The sequence below is a fragment of the Mytilus californianus genome, unplaced genomic scaffold (genome assembly GCF_021869535.1).
Source record: "Mytilus californianus isolate M0D057914Y unplaced genomic scaffold, xbMytCali1.0.p SCAF_2, whole genome shotgun sequence".
In the NCBI taxonomy this organism is placed as follows: Eukaryota; Metazoa; Mollusca; class Bivalvia; order Mytilida; family Mytilidae; genus Mytilus; species Mytilus californianus.
The window spans coordinates 70,163,110-70,180,363 of record NW_026262668.1 but is presented as its reverse complement, the minus strand read 5'-3'; the positions used below and the strand labels follow the sequence as shown (position 1 = coordinate 70,180,363).

The window sequence follows — 17,254 nt, the reverse complement described above, 5'->3', positions numbered from 1 at the left end:
TTGTCTTTGAGTTGTACTGTAGACCACTTGCACAATGGGCTAAAAATGGTGAACCACTAGCACAAATATAATAAGAGTCGCACGATGATGGGTTTGGATAAAATCCATCCCGCACTCCTTTACAACTGAATGTTGTAGGTACTCCAAGTTGTCGAGTAGAATGCACTGTAAAAGTAAATACTAAATGTTATATTACAGAAAATAAAAAGTTTGTTATTTTATTAAAAAAAAAAGACTGAATTCATATTTCTTATTTTACATTATATGTTATGCATAGATATTAAGCTCTGTCAGATTCTGAGTAAGCATGAATTAAAAAACACTAAATATAAGAAAAAAATCTGGAAAATGTTAGTATTTTTCCGTATGATGAATTTTAATTTAATAATTTGATATAAAAGACACAAAAAAATTTGAAAAAAATAGGTGTCCATAGTACGCCATGCCCCGCTCGCACTATCCAATCCATATTTAGTGAAACGTGGAATCGGGGTAAAATCGTAATTTTCATATAATTTCTTAAAAAATTCCCCTCGTATTAAAAATGTGTACTAATTTTGATGGTGATTTGACCAAAGCTTCATGGTAATCTAACTTAGCCAAACACTTTAACCTGCGAATGGTCTCATGAAATTCCAATTATCACATTTCTAAGTGAACCGTTTAATTGAAATAAAAACCAATATTTCATTATTTGGCTTTATATAAAATGCACATCATAAAGAACATTTGTACTAAGTTTTAAGTTTACGTGAGCGCATCTTCAATGTAAACTATAGCTACCGGCATCATAAACTTTCACCTGACACATGATGGCTAGACGGACGGAAACATCGATCAGAATACACAATGGCATTCTATTATCGAAGGCGGAGCATACGAATGGTCACTTTAAATCAGGCCAACATGTAAATAACTATTACATTACTGTAAGATATTCCATACGAAATAAACTCATATTTGAAAAATTCGATAGACATAAAATGTTACAACAGAGATGTTTGAACAAAAAAACCAAAGCCTCGTTTCTCAAAGATTTTTTTATATAGAAAAGAGTTAAGGGAAGTCAGGGTTATCATTAAAACCATTGTTATTGAAAGTCCAATAACATCAATTTCTAAATTTCTGACAGCTCTTAGAAAATGAAATGTAACCCATCAATGCAGACCATATAAGGAATACGAAAATATTCTTACACAAATCATACCTACGGAAGCGTATTAGCGACACACGTTTTTTTTATTTTTTATATTTCTTCCTATGTTTGCGTTTTAACGCAAACCTTTGCGAAATAACGCAAACCTTTGCGTTATAACGCAAACCTTTGCGAAATAACGCAAACATTTGCGTTATAACGCAAACATGTTGATTTTAATTATTAATTAAGTTTTGAATATCTAATAATAAAAAACTATATATAATATTGAATTTACATTTTATGTTTATTATATAATTTGAAAGCAGTGTTTTGTAAATGTCGGCATTTGCATGTCCGTCTGTCATCAAATTTCGGTTGTGATTTAGTTAAGAGAAGAACCATGAACACAAGGCCAAATCATTATAATAAATATGCATAGAAATAAAGGTATAATTGAAGTGCAATTATACACAAATTAATAAATGGTTTATGCATCAGAAGATTATATAAATTTAACAAGTAAATAGATATGGTATAGGCAAATTTTAATTGAAAGGCCAAGATTTTGAAAATTTTGAATAACGGAAAGTGGTAAACTAGATATATAAGAGCAAAAATAATGTCATACAATTGTGAAACTATAAGACAAAATGAAGTTTCTGCTTTAAAATCTATTATTCAGAAAAAAACATTCTTTTTAAATTTTGATGTAAGAAATCGTTTGTTGAAATCTCAGATTATGATAAAGATTCTTTAAAAAAGTCATTGAATTTTAATTTCAATCTAGTGAGGTAGCTATTTAAGATGCTTGGGTAGCAATTTGAATGTAGAGAACATAATTATAATAAAATAACATCTTCATCTTATACATTTATGGAAAAAGGGTAGCTTGTTTGAATCTAACCAATCTTACACAATGCTCAAACGAGCGCTTACTTTGGAAGTATACTTAAATTTGGCTACACTAGCGGGGTTGTTTTTTTATTTTCTTCGGTATAACTTCAATTTACTCAATTTTCTTTGTAATATATATATATATATATATACATGTATTATCCTGCTCATCATTATCCCATGATGTGTGCTAAACACTCAAGCATTTTACATTGCAATGAGTACAAAGGGTGAAAAATTTCAATATATGCAGCCTCCTCCATTTATAACAGCTGCTTCCTTTGAAACTTAAATAAGAAATAAAATAAAACAAATGTTTGCGTCATTTCGCAAAGGTTTGCGTTATTTCGCAAAGGTTTGCGTTATAACGCAAAAGGTTTGCGTTATTTCGCAAAGGTTTTCGTTATAACGCAAAAGGTTTGCGTTACAACGCAAATGTTTGCGATATAACGCAAAGGTTTGCGTTATAACGCAAAGGTTTGCGTTATTTCGCAAAGGTTTGCGTTATAACGCAAAAGGTTTGAGTTATAACGCAAATGTTTGCGATATACCGCAAAGGTTTGCGTTGTAACGCAAAGGTTTGCGTTATAACGCAAACATAGGAAGAAATATAAAAAAAAAGTGTGGCGCTAATACGCTTCCGTACATACCTCCTTTTGTTGTATTTATAACTTTTGGTTTGATCGTTGTACTTGTTGTTGTCAAGTGTTGAGTTGTAGTCTGTGAATTTACTAGGGGTGTAGACTGTTGTACTCTGGAAATAAATAAATAGACAAATAACATTCAAGAAAACTCCTTCAAATCCCACCTGGGTCAACGCTAAACAAATCTTCACGTTATCATTACAATTATTTTCAATTATCTGTCATTAAAAGTTCGATACAGATTCTTTCAATTGCAGTCACATTTGAAGTCGGAACCACGTTAGATTTTGACTAATTTTAGTTGGACGCTAACAAATGCTCAGTGGCAAATATTTCATGCATTTTCTGGACGAGAACGTGTTGAACGATATGTCAAAAAAGTTGGCACTTAAAAAAGTAATCGACAGGGTTGAGGGTGAGAAATCTGGATTCTCAGAACGAGTATAAAATCGCTAATTCGGGTTTGGTCAAGATGAGCATACAATAGAATAATACATAATTAAAACAAAATATGTATAACGTTTACCTTTATTGTTAAGATATGTCAAATATGTGGGTAATTTTGGTATCAAATGAAAACTTTAGGATTGGGGATCACTGTAAAATTCTGGTTAAATGGTTAGTGTGAATAATAAAAAAAAGTGTACGTTACAAAAACTGATATGTATCGAATATCTCCTCAACAGCAGTGTGTAGAGAATAACATTCGATTTTATGGGGATATGACGAGTTGTATGAAAATGTTTTAAAGTTTACTATTTAAACTCTTCAATACTAGCATTTAAATTCTATTAGATGTAGTCAACTTTGGTTAAAAATACCTGTGAAATGATTACATCCCTTATTTTTTAAGGTAAAACATTTCCTGAATTTTTAACTTACGGCTGTATGACAGGACCACCACTTCTCTTAAGTTCATCGTTTATTGCATTTATCAAAGGAAATTTTCCTTGTCCACAGTTGCCATGGAAATCATCTAGATCTAGAGCCCAGATCATAGTTCCACCAAAACCATGTTGTTTAATGTACTTAACCTGTTTCGAAGAAAATCATAAGAGTAAGTGTCACATGTACTAAGTGTGTCTGATTGGTCAGATACCATGGTCCTTACTTTGAGTTCAGAGATAAAACGAGCTGTAAAAATAAAAGCCGTCAAATGATTGGAACATACTAAATATGATAAATTTCAGTAGTCTCCGGAAAGAATGAAAATATCTTGCCGGTTTGTACATGGTTGTGATTAATTTGAGAATAGCAAACAATTTCTCCCTTCAAAAAGGTTTCCGTCAATGGTTAACAATTCAAAATTTAATAACTTAAAACCTATTTTGTGTTAATTTTTCATGCTGTGCAATTATTTGTCAAATTTAACAACCATTCAAGATACCTTTGTTCTTATACTATCCACATCTTCATATCCAATCCATTGTGACCCTTTTACAACATAGGGGACCATTTGATCAGCAAGATAGTGTCTTGTTCCACCAGTTTGCAATAGTTCACAAATCTATTCAACAAAAGGATATTTCAATAAGATTATTTGTGATTCAATTCAAAATAAAAACATAAAAATATAAACATTCGTTTGCCAGTTTTTTGATATTTTCAGTCCGGATAAATGAAACGGCAAGTTATAGATTATATTTCGTTAATTTGTTTTAATAAAAGCGGATTTCAACTTCTCAGAGTGATAAATTTTCAAACTCATGATCAAACGCTTCATATAGAAAAACTGTTCTGTATTTTGTTAATTTCACAATTTAATGAATACATATAGTTTTTGCTGTATTCTACATACGTGTAACAACAGACTAAAATTTCCCTTTATTTACCACATTTTGAAAAGTTGTGTTTTGTAAATGATTCCCACACAACACTAAGGACGCTTGTTTGTTTGTTTGTTAGTGTTTGTCGCCACTTTAAGCGATCTTTGCTATAGCATGGCGACCAGTTTTTATTGTTGGAGGAAGCCCAATTATCCCGAGAGACCCACGGACATTAGCTAATGCATGAGAACTGACAATCCTTGTCAATTTAAAAAGACCGGAGTCGAACACACTTAGCCGCGAACGGGGTTCGAACTCACAACTTAAGAGGTGACAGGCTATCGATCACTGTATAGATGAACTTATCTGACCACTCGGCAACAGAGGCCCAACAACAGTAATAAAATATGAAATCTGCCGTTTTCAAGAAAACAAGTTAGATATCATGAATATAAGGATTACTATAACTGCTTAGAAACCATGATTTTGGAGTTTTTCATCAAAATAAATTTTATAAATATTTATGATTTATACTAGTATTGAAATATATGATAATATAAAGCTTTGAAAGTGTCTAATAGGCTGTGCAATGTTCCAAACGAAACAAGTCCTTATCAATTTCAAAATACCTAGTTTCCTCTATCTTTTTTACCTTAGTCTTCAAAATTTTGTCAGAATAGTTACACAGTGTGGGAACGGAACTGTACGGTTTTATAATGTTTTGGTCATTCGGGAGACTGTCAAGCGGGGCTCCGACATTCGAAACAATAACAAGTTGCTTGATGGAAAGTTTGATGAATTCAAATGTTACTATATAACGGTTCTGCTTCAAGTTTTTGTAATCAAAACATTCTATATATATATGAACCAATAAAATAATAAGTACGTTTTCCTTAGAATGGCGGGGTTCCGAGTAAATCAACAAAAGCTGTCACGGAGCAGCGATCAAAATTGTTAAATAAACATCGAAAAACCCATCGTTACTACCAGAATTTTCACATGTACATTTTCTGATATATAGTCTTACATGTACCTGTCTGAAAGTGTAAAAGTCATTGTCCCAGTAGAAACCCAAATATATTGATCTCAATGTCAGATATTTTTATTGACTGTACAATCGCTTGCAAGTTTACTGTACAATCACTTGGAGCTTTCCTGTACAATCACTTGGAGCTTTCCTAGCCAAATTCATTAAATACATTACATATGCGTTTATTTGGTTGTGTTTTGTCTGTGCTATTTTAGTCAACTATGGTATTTGAAATAAAAATGAGCACGAATTAATATAGATAGTTAAAAATCTATCACGGAAACATTTTTGAAGGTGTCTATATCAGACAGAAAATCAAGATTCGAATAATAAGTATACAAGACAAAATAAAAGGAAAGTACACATGTAAAGAAATCACTAAAAAAATAGTGCTCGTACAAAAATAAATAACAGAAAAGATGACTAGGTGCTCCGGAAGGGTAATCATATTTTGAAGTTAACTTAATTTGTTAATCCAAACAGTTTAAAAAAAATATATACGTATGTTGACAGTACAACAAAGAATGTTTCAGCACAGGACTAGGATATTCTAACTTGATAAAGGCATTCGTATGTGGAATGGTGGTAGCTATTCGCTGAACAAAGAAAATACACGTATGTGTCAATAAACATGATATAAAAAAAAGAAGATGTGATATAATTGTCAATAAGATGGCAAAACGAGTCAAAAGCTCAAACACGAATTGACAACTGTCATATTCCTGACTTGGCACAGGCACTTTCCTATGTAGAAAATGGTGGATTAAACCTAGCTTTGCTACTAGTGGTAAAATGCTCTCTTAATAATAAAATGTATCAATGATAAGGGGTATGAGTTCTTATCTAAATGACAAAGAAAACACAAAATCCTTATATTTCATGAGTTTCTTCATAATAATAAGCAGTATTACACAGTTTATTTGAGATTGAACAACATTTTATCAAACCACATTTCTATCGTCAATATGAAAATAAGGAGATGTGGTATAATTACCAATTAGACAACCATCCACAGAGTTCAAATGAAGTGGATGTAAGCAGTTATAGTCGGCTATTAAATGTCCCAACATGAAAAATATGAAACAATTAAATTTCGAAAACTGACGGCCTAATTTATAACAAAATAATTTCCGAAAAAAACATATGACAGACATGAGTCAACGACAACCACTGTACTACAGGCTCCTAAATTGAGACAGGCAAATAAAGATAGCGGCGGTGTTAAATATGTTTGTGTGCGCTCAGTCCTCCCAAAAACTGTTACAAGAACAAACTATAAAAATCAATTGAATGATCAGTTCATCATGTAAAACTATCATGGACGATATCAGACCAGACGTGGATCCAGCCTTTCTGAACAAAGGGTGATCCAAACCATGGAACTCCATGAAATGTTCATAAGTTAAAATAAAATCGAAAAAAGTGGGGTTTCAACCACCAGAACACCCTTTCCCCGCACACCGGATCCCCTAATGCAGACTGCATCCATTAATTAAACACAAAACCCTCAAATATAAGTGACACTTTCTAATTTGTTTTTGAGGCTTAAATAAAAAAAATTGATAACAATACCAAATACCTGTTATTCAATCGTTACAGAACAAAGAAATCAAACTCATGCCAGACATATGTTGCATTGGATTGCAGCAATTTTATTGAATATTTATAAATATGACATAGATTTCATTGAAAGTAAAAACTGTATATGAATGTTGCAGAATAGATAGCAGTAAGCATTTCCTACTTGAGTGTCATAATTATTCATATGCCCAAAACGTAAACACTAGCGACTATTATGTTCCATTAAATATCAATTCGCTTTTTGACCTATAATGAATTCCTCTTTATCTCCGATTTGGAACAGCATTGTAAAACATATCCTAATGATATGTTTTAACCATTAAAAAATGGGTCATTTCCTTTTCTCTTTTAACAGGGAGATTGATATAAGAACAAAATTGTTCTGATTTTTTGTGTATAACTGCAATTACTTTTTGTGTTTCATATATTTCAAATAAAATATGTTTTAACTAAAATCTATATATCACGAAAATATGATAATGCAAAATAATGCTAATGACATTTGTGTCATTAATTTAACCTGCAATCGAAAATATCAGTGCTAAGCCAGTTTTTATATAGAACATTTTTAATCATTTAATTACGAATCAAACAAATCAAGTCAATTACGATATGTGTTCTTCCTTTCAATTTTTGTTTACCAAACTTTTGCATTTAATTGACCAAGCGATTGTACAGGAAAGCTCCAAGTGATTGTACAGTAAACTTGCAAGCGAATGTACAGTCAATAAAAATATCCGACATTGAGAAAATCAATATTTTTGAGTTTCTACTTGGACAATGGCTTTTAAACTTTCAGACAGGTAAGACTATATATCAGAAAAGGTACATGTGAAAATTCTGGTAGTAACGATGGGTTTTTCGATGTTTATTTAACATTTTTTATCGCTGCTCCGTTACAATTTTGATCGATTTACGCGGAGCCCCACCATTCTAAGGAAAACGTTTGGATGCATATGTCGTTTTTATTATTTTATTGGTTCATATATACATATAGAATGTTTTGATTACAAAAACTTGAAGCAGAAACATTATATAGTAACATTTGAGTTCATCAAACTTTCCATCAAGCAACTTGTTATTGTTTCGAATGTCGGAGCCCCGCTTGACAGTCTCCCGAATGACCAAAACATTATAAAACCGTACAGTTCCGTTCCCACACTGTGAGTTAGGTATTTTGGGTACATGTAACAACTACTAGGTATTTAGTGGAAAAAAACCCTACTAGGTATTTTGAGACAAGCTATACATGCATAAGTTCAAAACTCATCTGTTTGTTTTAAATGTAAAATTGTATAATAGTATATTTGCTGCTCCCGAAGTAAATTATTCATAAGTGGTTGTTTGACTGTTCTCTCCTTCATTGTTCTACTTCTCGTTATAGAATAAAATTGAGAACGGAAATGGGGAATGTGTCAAAGAGACAACAACCCGACCATAGAACAGACAACAGCAGAAGGTCACCAACAGGTCTTCAATGCAGCGAGAAATTCCCGCACCCGGAGGCGTCCTTCAGCTGGCCCCTAAACAAATATATATACTAGTTCAGTGATAATGAACGCCATACTAAACTCCAAATTGTACACAAGAAACTAAAATTAAAAATAATACAAGACTGACAAAGGCTAGAGGCTCATGACTTGGGACAGGCGCAAAAATGCGGCGGGGTTAAACATGTTTATGAGATCTCAACCCTCCCCCTATACCTCTAGCCAATGTAGAAAAGTAAACGCATAACAATACGCACATTAAAAGTCAGTCCAAGAGAAGTCCGAGTCTGATGTCAGAAGATGTAACCAAAGAAAATAAACAAAATGACAATAATACATAAATAACAACAGACTACTAGCAGTTAACTGACATGCCAGCTCCAGACTTCAATTAAACTGATTGAAAGATTATGTCTTCATCATATGAATATCAGGCACAATCCTTCCCGTTAGGGGTTTAGTATCATACCATCATAACATATATGAGAAGAACATAACCCGTGTCATGCCAACAAATGGTTTTTAAATAAATGTGTTTAGTGCCGATGCAAAGACCCTATAAGTGAATCAATATTAACGCCAAAATATGCAATCTTTAATGACCTGACAACAGTATCGTAACTATATCCCTTCTTAATAAGTCTATTTAAAGGTTTTGTTAGCTTCAGAGGTGAATACTGACATTTTTGTGCTTTATAAAGAATATTTCCATAAAAAATTGGATGTGAAATACCTGAACGTATAAGAAGTCTGCATGTTGAGCTATATTTACGAATGATGTCCTTATACCGATGATAAAATTTAGTAAATGTTTTGACTAGTTTGTGATATCGAAAACCCTGGTGCAATAATTTTTCAGTAATACATAAATTTCTCTCTTTAAAATCTAAAACATTGTTACATACACGAGCGAATCGTACAAGTTGAGATATATAAACACCGTAAGATGGTGACAAGGGAACGTCACCATCTAAAAATGGATAATTAACGATAGGAAATGAAAAATCATCTCTTTTATCATATATTTTAGTATTAAGCTTTCCGTTAATGATATAGATATCAAGATCTATGAAGTTTGCATGTTGAACTCGAAAACCACAATAAAACCAAAATGAAAACTGTCAAGTACATTACAGGATACAATCGCAATAACTGAAAATCTAGAAAATAAAATACATGTTTTAGCTTGAAACATTCAATATAGCGAACGAAAAAGCCAAGCAACATGTTGTATGGATAACCCACAGCTACGTCATTCCTAATTATCTGTAATGTGGCCTAGGTTGACCAAATGCAAAGACTGAACACACGTTTAACTACAGCAAGATATACCTCATAATATGCCATGAAACCCTTTTCTCCAGTAAAAGGTCCAGCATCACTTGGACTTCTGGAAGGTGATTCTAAACCATGACTGCCTGGGTTTCGTAGAGTGAAACCTCTCCCATACATAGCCAACCCTACATTTATCATAGAAGCTGGCATACCTCCTTTTACCCAGTAATTAGCGGCCCAATCCTGATGAAATATAAATAAAATAATACATTCAAAATATTGCAGCTGCATTATGTGTATTTTAAAAAAAAAATTCTGATTGAACTATTGAAATTATTTTAAAGCACTGGCTAGCTTAAAACCAAAATGAAACAAGTACAATGTCCTCATACACTATTGCATGTAACATTTTTATAAAAGGTTTGAAAATCTGTTTGGATGCACAGTATTGAGTCAACATTGTTTCCCGGCATTCTATTGAACTATGTGAAATAAGATAATGCTTAAACATGTTTTATGAGGTCTATGCATTTTAGAATTATAACATAATCAATCTATCTGATATTTATCGAACTCGTGTAGATATAATAGCTACACGTCAACTTACCAAATTCATTGATGCTGCATCTCCTGTTTCTCCGGTGTGTTTGAATAAACCACTGTTGTGACCTGTTTTGGTTTCCCAGCTTCCATGCAAATCATAGGTCATTAGATTGACCATCTCTAAATATCTAGATTACAGAAATATATTTTTATGACTGTACAGTTTATACGTGGTCAATTTATAGTGGAACATTTAAAAAAAAAAATGAATATTAGTAAATACAGATCCCAAATAAAATGAAATGCAAGAAAATTGAAATAATTGGGAAAAATCTTCACCCCCTCCCCTTTCCATCCACCGATAAAATGTAAAATAAACTCCCAACTATCTGTTTATAATATATTAAGGTGACACTAGTATACAACATCAATAGCAATAATGGAGATACATATAATATGGATGTGCCTTGCCTGTTGTACTTTACACGGAGTTCAAAGCCAACTTCCGAAGCAAGATAGCAGGCTCTACCAACTTAAACGAGCTTCGGTCGCTGCTTGGAAGTCTGGTTCATTGGTAATCTATGTCACAACATTTCTACGTGAAAATAAAACTTGGAAATCCTTTACGATCAACTTCAAATTTTATCAACATTTATAAAATTTAAATTTTATATAAAGTTTTAAAGATTTAACTTCGCTGTTTCAGAAAAAAAGAGAAAGAAATGGAAAAAATACTTTTTGCAACTATATCTATTTATTTCTCTTTAGCTTGTAAGACCAGCAATATTAAGTTTGATTTCTTCTCTTTTATGATAGGATAGGATAGGATAGCTTTAAACATGGATGTCATTTTGTTCAAGGTCAAAATGCATGACTTCGCAAAAGTGCCTTTACCGCTCATTGTAGACTCCAATTCTTCTTTTTGAGTATACAATTTTGATTTCATTGCATGCTTATATCCTTAGATAGGCTAGCTGTATCTTTTATGTATGACTTATATCCAAATTCACTTCTTACGTCAAATGAAGATTTGTATTTCGCTTGTGCTTTTTTGTTTATCTCGTCTATTTTATAAGCTTGGCTCTTTTTTCTTTAGGATAGCTACAGTTGACACTCAATTGGATTAAAAATTATGTTTGGTAATGTTTTTCTTAATCTTAATAAAATTAAATAGAAAATAATTTTACTGTTTACGTTATATAGTGGACCAAGAAGTAAACCTTCTAATCAGGACTGACGTAATTTGTTGAAGGAAGTCTGAAAGATATATTATCTGAACGAGTTGTCAGATAAAAGACTATAATCTGTACACTTGATGACGTCAAATAACTGATATTCAGTGTTCTAAATTGCCGTTTATATCTGCGTTCATCATGCTTATGAAGCACTGCACGTTTTAACATGCGTTATATCGAAGAATCTTCCTTACAGTTGTACCAGCGCAGACATAATGAATAAAATTAATGTTCGTAAAAAATTACCTAATTGTTACCAGTCAAGTAAATTTGTGCGTTTGTGATAACAAACATTTGCCGATCTGAAGAGGCAGGTCATTTCCAACTGATTTTCAAGGTTTGTTATTATGTTGTGATATTAAACCACTGTACCAGGTTATAGAAGGGTGGGCGCTCACAATTGCACAAACATGTTAAACCCCGCCACATTCTAGTTCTGCTTGTCCGAAGTCGGGAGCCTGTAATTCCGTGGTTGTAGTTGGTTGCTGTCTGTCATACTTGTTTTTCGTTTTTTGTTTTGTCATAAATCAGGCCGTTGGTTTTTTCGTTTGAATTGTTTCATATTTTGTTATGTAGAGGCCTTTTGGGTCAAACGCTTATTTTGAATCAAAGCGTTCATTCTACATGCTACATGTTCCTGGTTAGTTATGACAAAACTTCCATTACATAATATTACTAACTTTACCATCTCCGGTATGTTGTAGCCACTATCTATATTACTTTTGCCTGCGGGAACAGCAGCCGACAAAATCAGTTTTGGTTTCCCAGTCGTTTTGGTTTCTGCATCAAATTCTTGCTTTAAAATCTGCAAAATATTTATCAAACTAAAGACTCATTTCGTTTTTATCAATTGAAGACGTTCATTGAATTTATAAAATGGATATATGAAAAAAATACATAAAGCATTTGAAACTCATAGGTATATAAGTGTTAAAGTCTTGATGTACCTTTAATAATTCGATATAATTGCGCTTGTCTGCTGTTGTTGATCCAGACCGTTTGGTTGGATATTCCCAATCAATATCTAAACCATCGAAATCATGGTTCCTAAGAAAGGCAACACTTGTTCTGGCGAATTCCCGTCTGTCTGCGTCAGTAGCACTCATGTGGCTAAACGGTTTTGAACCCAATGTCCATCCTCCAACGGCAATGAGAGTTTTTAAATTTGGGTTTTGAGTCTTTAATTCATTGAATTTAGCATACCTAAAACAACAAGATATGTGTTTTAAAATATTTTCCTGCGACAACCAGCATGCACAAACAACTTTCATTTGACAAGAAGAAAATAAATACGCTATGTGATAAGGGATAATCGATATTAATATTGACATTCATAGGTTTTAATATAAAAATCATATATAAATATGTTTTCCAAGCGCAAAACGCGTGTTTCTGAAATAACCTTCATCAGGTTAAGCGTCTACAAACATGTTTAACCCCGCCACATTCTGTGTTTGTCTGTTCTAAGCCAGGAGTCTGTAATTCAGTGGTTGAACCTGTTTACGAATGGTTAGTAACTGATTGTTTAATGTATGTCCGTGTCTGTAGCACTGTTTTACAGAGAGGAACAAATTGTCGGCATTCCTATGGGAACGAACTGTGAGCCTCTCCTTGCCGACCTCTTCTTATTTTCATATGAGTCGGAGTTCCTTCAGACACTTGTCAAAAACAAGAAGATCAAAGAAGCCAGATCATTTAATTTCACATTCAGATATATTGATGATGTTCTTTCCATTAACAATCCAAACTTTTCTAATTTGGTTCCATTAATATATCCTCCAGAACTAGAAATTAAAGAAACAACAGACACGGCTTCTTCCGCCTCATTTTTAGACTTATACCTCGAATTTGACATAAACGGTCATTTCAGTACCAGATTATTGATTTTAAAAGTTATTTCTCCCTTATATATAACTAAACATGTAAAATTATTCAGTTATTAACACTCATGTTTCTACATCCTGTTGATACCTATGTTTATGCCATTGCACATGGCCATGCTCGCTTAGAATGTTTATGACGTCTCTATCATAAATCCGTTGGATGTGCAATGATTGAAATAATAGTCTTAGGGAACATAGTTAGGTTATTAGTTGAAATTAAGCTTTGAACTCGCTTTGAGTATATGGATTGCATCTAAATTTACGGGCTCTATAAGCAATATCACATGACATGACATTCCGTTTTCATAAGAATTTTACAGGTACAGCTAAACTTCCAAACCAATCTTTGTATATCTATGAAAGAAATGCGTAAAAGTTTTACGTAATTTTTTACTTTCATTGAAATCTAAGCGTCACCATAGACTCGGGCACAGCGTACCAGTTGTGAAATAAACGCACCGTAAGAAGGGAAAAAAGAAAAATCTCCGTAAAAAAAAAGAGAAAAACTATCAATTATAGGGTAAGACAAATTGGGTTTTTTGTTGTCATAAATTGTATAGTGTTTCCAATGTAAAGCTGAAATAACCAAAATAGTCAGGAAAATTATCGTTGTTTGTTTAACATTGACTTAAAGTAAGTTCCATAGGGTAAATTTCATCAGTATGATAATCTTTATTGTAGTTTAAGACTGAAGCTAAATGGTTATCTTTTTGTATTTTAAATTTGCATATGGTTTCTCATTTAGGATTTAATTTGATATGTTTCAAAACGTCTGCTTTCTTTTCTAAAATATTTTCCTACGCGATCCGAATATTTTGCTTGAGAATCTGATAGTTAAAATTCTTACATTCCTTTCATCCAGGGAGTACTTTCATCATTCCATTCGAACGAATGTAGTTTGTTCCCCTGTAATTTGGCAAAGGAGTATATTAGATGTGTGCAGAAGTCCGGACCTATATCTGTTGGCATGAATTTTCCTGTGGAGGTTCTATACTGGGACCAGTTTGTATGATAACAGACCCTTCGATATGCTGAAATGATACAACGGTTTTCAACATTAACAAAACGTAATATGAGGTCAAACAGTGCACAACCCTTTAAAGGTAGTGTTTGTATGTTTTCAGTAGAGATCGTTTTGATGGAATAGTAATTTTAATGGAAAAGAAAGGAAATGATGTATCAATTCCTGACACAAATTACTACGCGAACATGAAATATCTTAAGCGAAGGAACAGAACTTTTACCCCAAAGTCACAGAGAGGCCTTCAACATGGAGCAAAATCTCTCACCTTACTGCAAGTTCAAGACGACTCATAGCACCGGTTCGAGCGGAATTCTATGCTAGGAGTCGATCACACTTCAAATGTGCATAGAAGAACACATAAAATTGAGAATGGAAACGGGGAATGTGTCAAAGAGACAACAATCCGACCAAAAAGCCAAAGGCCACCAATGGGTCTTCAACACAGCGAGAAATCCCGCACCCGCACCCGGAGGCGGGCTTCAGCTGGCCCATAAACAATAATGTATACTAGTTCAGATATATTAATTTATGGATAAACCAATATATTTTGGCCTAGAGCATCACTGAAGAGACATTATTTGTCGAAATGCGCATCTGTTGCATTTAAATTGGTAATGTTTATGTTATTATAAGAAAACAAAAATTAAGATGCACATATACATGGTTTGTAGGGTGCCTGAAATAAGACAAAAGTAGTTTAAACTCCCAATCCGTTCAAAATTATGTTTATTTTGTTAGTTTTAAAGCATAGAAATGTCATTTATATAGTGTCTCTTTGATACCACGAACTTGTCATTATCGACAAGATGTAAACTTTGAAATACATTTTATTAAAATTTTATTAGAATGAAGATGCGAGATTGCTCACAATGTCGAACGGACGGGGATGAACGGAACGGGACGGACGAACGAACATCATCATTTTTATATCCTCCAACTCACATGGCGACAAGGGACAAACAAAAACTCGTACATGTTAAGTTCTACTTGGTAAGCATAAAATATCTAAAAATACAAAAAATAAATAATTTATTTTCACAGAATGATTTTTTTTTTGCTAAATCACAGATCAAGTTGGTGTTAAGATTGTCCAAATTACATGTTCTATTAAAATGCGCAAGTCTATGTAAACGAATAAAACTGATGTGATATGAAGCATATCTCCTTATATGCGAAACATATTTTTGAAAACTGTCAGATAGATAATTGCATCAATGTAAACAATATCACAGTATCTATATAATTAAAATAAGTAATATGATTAATCAATCAATAGAGAAATGAAACTGGTTGTAAGGGTTAGAAATAGCCATGATACTTGAACTTGACGACTGATTCCCTCCCATCAAGCCGCCCATAAGTTCACTAAAACTACCATGATAATATGTTTACAGAAAAAATAATATTCGAACAAACATTATTCAAAATTACCAAGACTCCTTTTGGATAGTATACAATAGACTAACAGTCAAATATATAGTCCATATTCATTATTATAAATGTTTTGCTTCAATATTGTTTAAATGTTTCGTCAATTTGGAATAATTTACATATTTCTCGTACTGAAAGAAATTTCTAATGTAACAATGGTTAACTATGTGTATAGATAATCTGATATCTAAGATAGGTTCGCCTTAATTAAATCAAGTAAAAACTCTTACCTGATTCGACATTCCCAATAACTAGAAGGCTGAGAATAATTCTTAAATACATAATCTTAAAATTCTTAATAATTAAACAAGACGTGTGTGTCAGACAATAACAAAAATCAAATGTGCAGTAGAACGTCCTTCGATTGTCGCCCTGGATAAGATAAGTCGCCCACGATTGAAAGCACGTGCCATTATCTATAGTAGTTTTTATGCACACAGATGTCCGAAATCATGTTATACAAGCACATAGATATATATTCAATCAACTTGAGACTAAATAGAAAACGGCATACTCAATTATAAGAAGGACACCTGACATAGAAACAAAACTCAAGTCGATACCTTATATTGAAGTCAATAAGTAGACATAACCACAGACTACGATATAGAGTCACAGTGTTCAGAGTACGTCAAGAACTTTGCAGTGATAACGTCTAGAATTGGGTTTATCACAATAGGAAGTGATATATTGTAGAAATAAGGAAATGAGATATAATTGTCAATGGTACACTACCCACCAGAGACAAAATGACATGGATTTCATAGAACGGCCATCCACAATTAGCGAAACCAATATCGTATAGCCAGCTAAAAAAGACAACTTTTCGAAACTGCCGAATTTCTCTTGAACAAACATACCTCGAAGTTTGAATGAACTTGTTTTGATATTACCAAATGAAAGTATAAATTGTTTTGATTCGTCTTATTAACTTGAATCAATGATCATGATTGTCTAATTTTAAGACACAATCAACATTCAAAGCAACCCTTTGACGTTTTATGACAATGACTGTTATGGTGTTATCCGAATTTGATGCCTCTCGAGTTCAACTCTTCGGTGTGACTGGAAGTACCTATGAATTTTCCATCCAATAAACCAAAGATCACCCTACACGCCTGCTGGTCAATGTGGCCTAACTAACACATTTGAATCTGCTGGAGGAATCCGTAAATGAGCGTTAACACCATTTATTTCCTCTTTTAACGCATGCTTCGGACGCATGAAATTAATAACGTGTTGTTTTCATTTTTAAACATTTTTTTTTGTAAACCAAACATATAAAATAACATATTCCTATTGCTATTGGTCAGAAAATAA

The 17,254-nt window shown here is 32.8% G+C and overlaps 1 protein-coding gene across 1 annotated transcript; it reads right to left on the bottom strand.

The window, feature by feature from the left end:
• Window positions 1-2,272: 2,272 nt before the first annotated feature.
• On the bottom strand, window positions 2,273-15,994 carry LOC127727665 (acidic mammalian chitinase-like). Its single transcript, XM_052234781.1, has 10 exons — window positions 15,970-15,994; window positions 14,327-14,510; window positions 12,544-12,799; window positions 12,277-12,401; window positions 10,426-10,549; window positions 9,876-10,061; window positions 4,064-4,183; window positions 3,559-3,710; window positions 2,683-2,786; window positions 2,273-2,319 (listed from the first exon to the last, which is right to left on the bottom strand). The coding sequence occupies exons 1-10, from the start codon at window positions 15,992-15,994 to the stop codon at window positions 2,273-2,275; spliced, it is 1,323 nt and encodes a 440-aa protein (XP_052090741.1).
• Window positions 15,995-17,254: the final 1,260 nt, after the last annotated feature.

Excerpts from the sequence above, each read along its gene's own strand:
- LOC127727665 (XM_052234781.1), bottom strand. The coding sequence starts at position 15,994 with ATGAATATGGACTATATATTTGACT. Across the intron at positions 10,550-12,276 it reads AACATACCGGAGATGGTAAA|ATATTTAGAGATGGTCAATC; the intron begins GTTAGTAATATT and ends TCTGTAATCTAG. Across the intron at positions 3,711-4,063 it reads TGGATAGTATAAGAACAAAG|GTTAAGTACATTAAACAACA; the intron begins GTATCTTGAATG and ends TCTTCGAAACAG.